We start from the raw sequence: 10,735 nt of genomic DNA, 5'->3' as shown, positions 1-10,735 counted from the left end.
CAGGGCTTCGCTGAGGGCAGAGGGGAAGCAGCAGATCTGGGTGCCAAGCTCTGAGCCTGACACCTCCAGCTGGCCCCCCTTCCCCAGCCCCATCTGCCAGAGCGAGCCTCCCTGCGACAGCCCCGAGCCTCGTCTCCAATCAGCAGCTCTTCGAAGAATCACGAGTCAGAGATGCTTCCCCAAAGGGTTCCCATCCTCCCTCCTGAGCCCTCAGGATCCTGGGCTGCGTCTGTGAACCAGAGAGAGCTGAGCTCACTCAGGTAGGACACAGACCGCCCATCATAAATAACTCCTGGGCTGGTTCCCACTGTCATTCCCAGGTCTCTCTGAAAGGGGGCCAGGTGGACCTCGGAGGGGAGATTTTGCAAAAGCTTGCACTTTTATGTCCCTTCAAGAGAGACCAGGGGGACTAGCTGAGCTCAAAGGTGGACACTTGAAACTCTGAACTTTTCTGTTCCAGGAAATCCCTCCGAGCTTCTTGGCCTCAAAATGGGCATCAGGAAATGGCAGGGAAGTTGGTGATCTAAACCAGAGAAAAACCACAGAGGAAAGAATCAGAGCTCAAATATGCTTTTATACATACACAGAATCTTTCTGTTGAGTTTTTTTAGGTTTTATCTATTTTTTATCAGTCTCTGAGGTCCCAACTTTGGACAACTGTTGTGTGCATTTTGACAGGGCAAAGGGTTTACAAAGACAAAGTCAGGTTCAACAGGGACACAGTTATCCAGGAAGCCAGCCTGTTCAACAGAGAGCTCTGCCCACCCTATGGAAACGTGAAGTTATTTCAGAATTCATTAGAAAGATATGTGCAGGATATCCAGATGGGGAAGTTTAGTTTAAAATTACCCCAATTACCAAGTAGACTGTCTCCATTTAAAATATCCATCGACAGGCTTGAATATCCTGGTGGGTCACTTTGTGTGATCGCTGCGGGCTGAGAGGGGTGGTCACTACTGGAATCCACCAGGCTTTGTCACTTCCAGTGTTGTCATCCACAACCCAGAGGGATGGTAGGGATGCAAGAGATGGCCAGCTTCTCTGTGGCCCCGAACTGTGTGAGACAGTTCCCAGGCCCAGTCTCTAATCCTGACCATTTCCCAATCTACGGAGGAGGGACCCGGGTGAGACAGGTTCATCATACAAAAAGCACATCCGCTGCTTTTCAGCTGGCGCAAAGCTGGGAAGCAAAGTAAAACTAGTGAATAGCACATTCTAGATCCAAACAGAGATAGACAAGCAAGGATCAGGTTGAATCAAATGAAATTAAATCTACTGGAGATCATTGTACATTTCTGTGCTTGGGTTCCAAACCGTAAGTTCACAAATCCAGGATGGAGGAAATAGGAGGAGAAAAAGGCCCAGAGTTTATATCCACTGCACAGCACTGAGTTCCCGGTGCTGTGTGTCTGGAGAGGCTCAGGGATTTAGAAGCATCAGGAGCAGACGTACTGCAGCTCAAGGAGGCTGACATGCTCTCTGTGTGATGAGAGGATCACACCTGGGCACCCGGGCTTAGCTATGGGCCCTGAATCCTGGGAGGAGCACGGCAGTGGCCAGGCCAGCCTCTCTGGGAACTAGTGGCCAGGGCGCTGGAAAGAAAGCAGGCCTGGCTGGACATGCCAAAGGCACTGACTATGTGAAACAGAAGGGAGGGAAAGGGCATCCTACTGGCTGTTTTCAACTTCCCAAAGACCCTGTGGCCCATTCTGTTCCCATGAGTGTGTGGCCTCTTGAGCATATAAAATAGGACTAACATCTACACGAAGGGGTAAGACTGCATGCTAAAACAAATAAACAAATGGAGAGTACAGGTAAAACTGGCAGGTAGTGAGCTGTCACTGGAGGTGACCAAGAAAATGCTGTTGGAATCAGGCAAGTACTTCTGTATGTTCTGGGCACTTTAGCTTCCATGGGCCACTTGTACATTTATATACATAGGTATATATATGTATATATAATTATGATTTATGACTGCATTGGTATGATGAATGTAATCCATGCTACATTATATTTTCTTTTTTTCTGATTTTAAAAGTAATCAAAATGTCTCTGGGTGCCCACAGCAGCCCCATGGGCCACTGTCTCTGCTGTGCCACTGGTGAAGTCAGCCCTGCATGCTGCCAACTCACCTACCAAAGGCTGGCAAAACAGATTCAGACTTGTACATTGGTTGAAAGGAGAGTGCTACAGTCAGGTCTCTAAATATCCACCCCCTACACACACACACACACACACACACACACACACACACACACACATATACACCATGAAATTCCATGAGATGAAATCCACCAAAAACCAGACAAGCACTCCAAACGTTTTTCCTGAGAGCCAGGCAGATGCGTTCTGAACCATGCACATGCTTAGACTCCATTCTGTTATAAAACAGCAAACGTGTGCACCCCATCAGTTTCAGATGGTCACTCCTGAGACCAAGGACAGGTGCTGGGTAGAGATGAGGAACAGCTGTTCTTTGATTTGATGGCCTCCTTTTGCTATCTTGTCCTGATATTTATATTCAACAAAGAACATGTCTCACTATTATAAAATTCCTAAATAACAATACTATCAGAAGGTCTATAAGTTTGACTTGAATTTTTATTTTGGGTAGGCGGAGCTGTTAGCCAAATTTTCATTCTTGGTTAGATCAGGAACATTGTTGGGAAGGCCGACGCTCTGAGGCTGTGGCTGGGCCTGTGCAAGATTTTCATGACAAAGAATAACACTGGAGAAAGCTCAGCCACGCCCATGTGCAACCAAGAACTAAGACATAAAACTGGGCTGTAAGGGACCGCTGGTCTCAGGCCCCAGACAAGTTAATTCAGAAACAGACAGATTCAGAAACCACCTGCATCCATAGACCTCCCCTGTCATCACGGGAGAATTTTAAGTTTGCCCTGTGTTTTCTATAACTTCTTTCCCAAGTGGGACAGCTGCTAAAAGCTTCTAGAACAGGAGGTTTGAATCGCCACATCACCAGGAGCAGGAAGGCAGGCAAGCAAATTCACAGAGCAAGCACCACCTTGGAGCGATCCTCCAGTTATCATGGGTGAAGACACAACACACAGAAAGATTGTTCCCATATCAGGTCCCCCCCCCCTTTTTTTAATCTCTACTTTTTTTCTTTTTAATCAACTCTGAGTTCACAATAAAATTCTCCGAAGCGCTGAATGCTTTGGTGACAGATTCCCTCACTGGTGTAAGCTGTGAATAGGATCCAAAGGGGTGACAAGGGAAAGGGAATCATAAGCAGCCCCTAATTGAAGGAACAAAAACCTAAGGGTGCGTCTTCCCCTGAAAAACTGAAAGGGAAAGAGAGCCGAGCATGGAAATGCAGGGTTGGAGTGGCCAGAGTGGGGAAATAGGGCCCATCATTTTTCATCTCTATCCCTTGCTTAAAACCAAAAGAAGTCCTTTTGCTCCAATGTCCCTGTGTCCCCACAGATATTTATTCAGCAGACGCTTACTGTCTCCCAGGCCCTGCTGGGTGTCTGTGGGTGAAGCAAGGAAAGAGAGCTGGATGAAACTGGCACACCTTCCCAGAAAACATCTGGATTGTTCGCATCTCTTGTGCAAAACAAGTATTTCATGAAATTGTGTGAATCGTGTTTTAAGGAAGAACCCTGAGAATAGCCAAAAAAAATAAAAATAAAAATAATAAAATATCCCCAAACACCATCAATCCTATTGACTGTCTACCATGGCCCTCCACAGAGTAGAGATTACCAATTGTTTTTTGTTTGTCTTTTGGACTCCGCATTTAGAGTCAAGATCATCCAATAAGTAATCCTGTGTATGAAGAGCCGAGCTCCCCCTTCTGTCCTTCCTCCCTGCCCCTCTCCACAGCCCCCACCTGAGCAACACCCTTGGGAAGGAACTATAAATCTCATCTGACTATTTTTCTTTCTCTCCACTATCCCACCCCTTGCTTCTCTGTAACCGAACATGAGTTGTTCTCTAACGGCACTGGAAAAATCAGAATTTATTGTACATATGTTTGTGTTCCACTTAATAAAAAAACCTATATTTTAAGATAAACTTTGTTAGTAATTCATGAGGTAAGTGACTATTTATGCTAATCAGGCAGAAATATATTCTCAAGCATAATGCATTACATAAATTTGAATGCAAAATGTTCAATTATGAAGTAAATACAGGTAATGCAAATAATAAATTACCTCTAATAAAAATTATAAAAGATTTGTCTTCAAAGAGAGAGAGGCTTTAACTTACAACTGTGAATTGCTTAAAGAGAAAAGAATTAATAAATGCTGAATTACTCTGATGATTATTTAGCACATAATTCACCTATTCATAACGACTCCTGGTAATCACACTGTTGTTTCACATTCGCCAATAGAGACTTCCCTCGGCAATTTTACCCTTATCAGATTATCTCTCGTCTGATTCTATTAATTTTCTTCCATGAATCTGCTAACAGTGATTTGTGATTTACTTACCCTGCTAACTGAAGACTGTTAAAAGGATTTATCTAACACTAGATCTAAGCACAATGTACTCCTGCCTTATCCTGCAACTACTCTCAGGAACTCTTTCTCAAATCCATTTAGTTGGTTTCATAGTAAAATTTAGTGGACACTGCTTAGTTCTGCACATAAAACCAGCTCCCAGATAAACAAAGAGTTCAGACGCGATTCCGAATGCATCCTGTTTCTTTTCAGATTCTGTATGTCTGAGGCAACATGATATACTTGAGTTGCTATAACTCACAATCAAGAAAAATACCTTCCTGTTAGCTTTTAATCTTTGTAATGTAGACATGAAGGGATTTTCTCCCCCTCTTGCATGAAGTTGTTATGTATGTAGTGACACGAAACTACAAATGAGTTTTTGAGGCTACTGTTTCGAAATCTTCTACGGGATTCGACCCATGCCCTCCTCCCCCTCAGAATTTTCTATAAATACTCATTGCTTTCAGAAACTTTAATGCTACTGGTTTGAATTGGTCAATAATGACAAACGCATGGTTTCTAAATTACTCTATATTGTTCTACAGAGATTACTATAGCATATACAGCAAGGGGATATTAAGCAGTAAGAAAACACAGTTCACATTGTATTTGGATTAGATTGGCTTGGATGGAAGTGAAACAAACAATGTTAGCAAAGAAGTCGAAAGAAACGTGGCCTGATGTAATTGTAGAGAATCAGAAACCTGAATAGTACTAATTAAAATGAGAGCGCTCAATTGTTATAAAAGAAATGCTGCTAACAGAGAACTGTAAATGTTTAGACACCCCTGTGAATCACTAAATAATAAAGGAAAAAGGACAAAAATGAGAATTAAGTTACAAGCCTGAGAGCACTCTTGATACACATCTAAAACATAATTCTCATCCTCTTTTTTCAAAAGAAAATGGGAGACTATAAAAGGGAGGGAGAAAAATACCACGGCTCAACAGTGGTGAACAGAAATAAACCATAAAAAATGTGCAGATAATAATACATTTAGCTGCCCAAACATGGGCATTTAATTTCTAGAAATGATATATAATTGCAACAATTAGGTATGTGGCCACGAAACTCTATGGCATGGTCTTAGTCATTAGTGAATTCTGTTTATAAAATGTTTATTTATAAATGTGGCAGCTTCAGGGTTCCTGGTCAAAAATACTTTTATTTTGAGAGGCAGAGATCATACTTTACAGCTTTTAACAAAAACATGATGCAGAAGGAGTTTTTAAAATTATCATAAACAAAAAATAATTAATTCTTCCCAAGGACACATAAATCTACATTTAACACACACACACACACACACACACACACACACACACACATACACACAAACTTTGGACATCATGAACAATGCTGAATACGATAATGTTTGTGAAATTTAAGCAGTGGATTTTCCTCTGAATACATAAACTAAAATCCTTTAACTTCATTAGTAGGTAAAATGCTGTCAGAGGAGGAAAGCAAGGGGATTATCTTAGATGACATAAATATTGATAGAATCTTGACTCTTTCTTCCCATACTGGGACTAAACCCAATTCATTCCACCCTAACAAAGCATTCCCTCGAACCCAAACTACCCTTATAAACAACTCCTCCGTAGCAGGCTTGTCAGGAAAACACCAACAGTGCTACCCTTTTAGGATGAGGATGTCCCTACAAATCTTCTGGGAGGTCTCCCTGTTGGGATTCCTGAATTTGCTGGAACCGAAGGCTGCCAAGATCAGAGAAATTAACACAGGGTTAATCTGGTGTATGAAGCAGGGGAGTGATACTTAAGTCTCATTATAAATAGTGAAGTATGCTACCGGGTGGGTAAGACTCTTCTGAAGTGCAATGTTCAAGACGCTGGCTTAATATATGACCAAGTGTCAGAAGTCAGGTTTTCTGAGAATTACTTTTCAGATAAACAACTTTAAAGCACTGTACTCAATCTTACTTACTGGAGACATTCCATTTATCACTGAATTACAAGTAACTTTAATTCTATTGATATTGCCATAAAGCCCATGGAAAATCCATCCTGCCACTTTTAGAGAGTTTGGGGCCCAGTTACCTGGGATCTGATTTGCAAAGGTCTCTCAGCCAGAATCACACCTGCAGGGCAGCGGTTGCCCCTAGCCTCTTTTTTAACAATGAAGGGGGACAAGACAGGAAAAATATGATTCCGGGATTTGCTAGCACTTTCTTCGTCCCATTTCTTAAAAGGTTGAGCTCTACCATGAAGGTCCATCTTAACTTTCTGGGCCTCTTTCCTCCTCCCACTTTGGGAAAACAGCTTCTTTGCACTTCAACAAAACTGGACACGGATCAATTTCAACTGACCTTTGCCGAAAGGTGGCGCTGTTGAGGTAAAAACCAACTGGGTCCAACAATAGTTTTCACTCTTCGATCCTTTGCAGGCTTTTCATAATATGTGTGTGTGTGTGTGTGTGTGTGTGTGTGTGTGTGTGTGTGTCCTTCCCATAAAGTTAAAAAAAATTCGATTAACACCAAGTGCATTTCATTAATAGCTGGAATCAACAGTCCCAACTACCAAGCAGGTGGGCTGGACTTTCAAATGTGGGTCGGCTTCCCACAACCTTGCTTACCCCCAAATAAATCTCGGCTCCTCCAACTTGCCTATCGCTTTAAAATCTTAGAAAAGAGTTGTCGGTTTCTTCCCTTTGCTCTCTTGCTTCTCTCTCTCTCTCTCTCTCTCTCTCTCTCTCTCTCTCTCTCTCTCTCTCCACAGCTTTAAAGAATCGATCTAAAAAATTGAACTAGTTATTAGCATTTGCAATTGTGAGCAATCCCCCTACACCCCGGGTTTCCGGGCTTGTCCGAGAAAAAGCGGTTTAAAATTTAACCCTTGAGGGGAGCTAGTGGGGTTTGGGGGATTGTGTTTTTCTCCCTGTTCCCCACCACCATCAAGCCTGAAATAAGTGAAACGTTAAAGAGCAAAGAGCGCGCGCCAGACCCTGATAAACAGAGTCGGATTTCATAAGGGGATGGTGAGTGTGTGTGTGTGTGTGTGTGTGTGTGTGTGAGAGAGAGAGAGAGAGAGAGAGAGAGAGAGAGAGAGAGAGAGAGAGAGAGAAATGAATTTCAAAGGCCAAACAACTCTGCCCGGAGTCGGGACCCTGGCTGACCCAACTCCGCTTTCCCAGAGTTAACTCTGGCTGAGGAGCCCCCCACCCCGCACCGGGCACGCGACGTTAGCAGGTCTCTGCAGGGAATGGCCCTAAACAACTTATTTCACCTCCTTAAAAACAGGGTGATAGAATGGCCTTTCTTTCTCCGCGGACTCCAAGGCGCTGGGGCTGGCTCACCCGGGTGGGGTCCCGCGCTCAGCAGTGATCCCGGCACCCCGCGCCTCCCCCCAGCACACCGGAGGGAGGGACAAAGAGTTGGTCCAAGTTTGGGTTCCCAGCGCAGCCAGGCTGAGGGAAGGAATGTCCCCCGGAAGACACCTGGAATGCCCAAGATGCAGCGAGGAGGAAAAGTCAAAAGGCCAGTCCACAGTCCCGGGGGTGGGGGACAGTCAGGGAAGGGGAGTTAGGCCCATCCTAGCAGAGCGAGTGGCGGGCGAGCTGGGGCTCCAGAGGGCAGGCCTCTCTTGTGCTCCGAAGAAAAACAAACTGTCCTCCCGGGTCCGCCCGAATTCTAGCCGTCCCTCCGAAAAACTCCTTCCCCTCTCGCACTAAACTTTTCTCCGGGCCTGGTTCTCTCCCTCCCCGGGAGCTGCGGCGCGGGAAGGGTTAAACCAGCCCGCCCCAGCTGACAGTCAGCTGATTGGGTCCTGATTGACAGATCCGAAAAGTTTCCTTGTTTCTATACTATTATGCTAATCGCAGCCGCTCTTGCCGCCTCCCATTGGCCTGGAGTGCCAGTCAATTTCCCATTTGGGCCTGACGTCACGAGTGCTATAAAACTCAGCAATTGCTTTAAACTCTTCTTGCTGGATCAGAGGCTTTAAAATCTTTTTTCATCTTGGAGCTGTAGCTTGGGCTGCTCGCCGGCTCGGTCTGCCCCCCCTTCCCACTTTGCTTTCTGCCTTGCCTTTCCCCAGGACTTCGCAATTTTGCTTTAAAAAAAAGGGGGGGGAAAGAAAGAACTAAACTCCCCCCTCCCTTTCCTCCAGCCGGGCTGCACCTCTGTCTTGCACTTTGCACGGAGGAAGAGAGAGAGAGAGAGAGAGAGAGAGAGAGAGAGAGAGAGAGACAGAGACAGAGAGAGAGAGAGAGTACGGGAGAGAGGAGAAAAGAAAAAAAAATAAATAAAAAGAGCCAGGCAGAAGAGGAGGAGAGAAGCATGAAGTGTTAACTCCCCCGTGCCAAGGCCCGCGCCGCCGGACAGCCGCCCGCCGCGCCTTCAGCCCTGAGCGGCCGCGGCGCGCGCCCCGCCTGCAGCCCGGCCGGCTAGGCGAGCCCTCCTTATGCAAAGCGCGCAGCGGAGCGACGAGCGGGGGACGCCGCGCACCGGGCCGGGCTCCTCCGGCTTTGCAGCCGCAGCCACCACCGCAGCCCACGGAGGACCTTCCAGAGCCTGAAGCTGCCGGCTCGGCGCGCACCGAGGCGAGCAGGCGAGGAGGGGCCGGGGCGAGCGAGCAAGCACATTGGCGTGAGCAGGGGGAGGGAGGGCGGGCGCGGGGGGCGCGGGCAGGGCGGGGGGTGTGTGCGCGCTCGGAGGTTTCGGGCCAGCCACCGCCGCTCGAGCTAGAAGCGCCCCAGCCCGGCAAGCTGGCTCACCCGCTGGCCACCCAGCACAGCCCGCTGGCCCCTCTCCTGCAGCCCATCTGGCGGAGCGGCGGCGGCGGCGGCGGCGGCGGCAGGAGAATGGCATCAGAACTGGCAATGAGCAACTCCGACCTGCCCACCAGTCCCCTGGCCATGGAATATGTTAATGACTTCGATCTGATGAAGTTTGAAGTGAAAAAGGAACCGGTGGAGACCGACCGCATCATCAGCCAGTGCGGCCGTCTCATCGCTGGGGGCTCGCTGTCCTCCACCCCCATGAGCACGCCGTGCAGCTCGGTGCCCCCTTCCCCCAGCTTCTCGGCGCCCAGCCCGGGCTCGGGCAGTGAGCAGAAGGCGCACCTGGAAGACTACTACTGGATGACCGGCTACCCGCAGCAGCTGAACCCCGAGGCGCTGGGCTTCAGCCCCGAGGACGCGGTCGAGGCGCTCATCAGCAACAGCCACCAGCTCCAGGGCGGCTTCGATGGCTACGCGCGCGGGGCGCAGCAGCTGGCCGCGGCGGCCGGGGCCGGAACCGGTGCCTCCCTGGGCGGCAGCGGCGAGGAGATGGGCCCCGCCGCCGCCGTGGTGTCCGCCGTGATCGCTGCGGCCGCTGCGCAGAGCGGCGCAGGCCCGCACTACCACCACCACCATCACCATGCCGCCGGCCACCACCACCACCCGACGGCCGGCGCGCCCGGCGCCGCGGGCAGCGCATCCGCCTCGGCTGGCGGCACGGGCGGCGCAGGCGGCGGTGGCCCGGCCAGCGCCGGGGGTGGCGGCGGCGGCGGCGGTGGCGGCGGGGGCGCGGCGGGGGCGGGGGGCGCCCTGCACCCGCACCACGCGGCCGGCGGCCTGCACTTCGACGACCGCTTCTCAGACGAGCAGCTGGTGACCATGTCGGTGCGCGAGCTGAACCGGCAGCTGCGCGGGGTCAGCAAGGAGGAGGTGATCCGGCTGAAGCAGAAGAGGCGGACCCTGAAAAACCGCGGCTATGCCCAGTCCTGCCGCTTCAAGAGGGTGCAGCAGAGACACGTCCTGGAGTCCGAGAAGAACCAGCTGCTGCAGCAAGTCGACCACCTCAAGCAGGAGATCTCCAGGCTGGTGCGCGAGAGGGACGCGTACAAGGAGAAATACGAGAAGTTGGTGAGCAGCGGCTTCCGAGAAAACGGCTCCAGCAGCGACAACCCGTCCTCTCCCGAGTTTTTCATGTGAGTCTGACACGCGATCCCAGCTAGCCACCTTGATAAGTGCTCCGTGGGGGTCCGGCTCGGGTGTGGGCTTGCTAGTTGCAGAGCCACGCTTGCCACCACCTCGCCCCCTCCCCTACCGAGATCGCCCCCCCTTGATCCCTGCACACACACTCACACACACACACACACACACACACACACACACACACAAAACACTGCTCAGAGTTTGTGGTGGTGGCGACTGTTTTAAGTTGGGGAGGGAATAGGTGTTTGGCTCATGGATTGCCAATCTGAAATTCCCCCGTAACTTGCTAGCTTTTTTTTTTTAACACCCCCCCCCAAGA

General features: G+C 49.0%; 1 protein-coding gene and 1 long non-coding RNA gene across 3 annotated transcripts in view; one reads left to right on the top strand and one right to left on the bottom strand.

Annotated features, from left to right (window-relative positions):
• Window positions 1-566: 566 nt before the first annotated feature.
• LOC308637638 lies at window positions 567-7,530 on the bottom strand. 2 transcript variants are annotated; one of them, XR_014019644.1, is made up of 3 exons: window positions 6,806-7,530; window positions 6,061-6,194; window positions 567-1,180 (listed from the first exon to the last, which is right to left on the bottom strand). It is a non-coding gene; the product is annotated as an uncharacterized lncRNA (long non-coding RNA). The 2 variants fall into 2 exon arrangements; XR_014019645.1 differs by lacking the exon at window positions 567-1,180 and having other exon boundaries at window positions 4,065-6,194; window positions 6,806-6,939; window positions 7,072-7,469.
• Window positions 7,531-9,294: 1,764 nt separating this feature from the next.
• Window positions 9,295-10,735, top strand: part of MAF (MAF bZIP transcription factor) — a 42,451-nt gene continuing 41,010 nt past the window's right edge. The window contains exon 1 of the mRNA XM_081274224.1: window positions 9,295-10,409. Within this exon, the coding sequence (XP_081130350.1) occupies window positions 9,298-10,409 (1,112 nt within the window). The 5' untranslated portion in view covers window positions 9,295-9,297. The remainder of the gene's footprint in view (window positions 10,410-10,735) is intronic.

This window comes from Spermophilus citellus (genome assembly GCF_964194105.1).
Source record: "Spermophilus citellus genome assembly, chromosome: 18".
NCBI lineage: Eukaryota > Metazoa > Chordata > Mammalia > Rodentia > Sciuridae > Spermophilus > Spermophilus citellus.
This window is presented reverse-complemented; position numbering and strand designations above follow the sequence as displayed.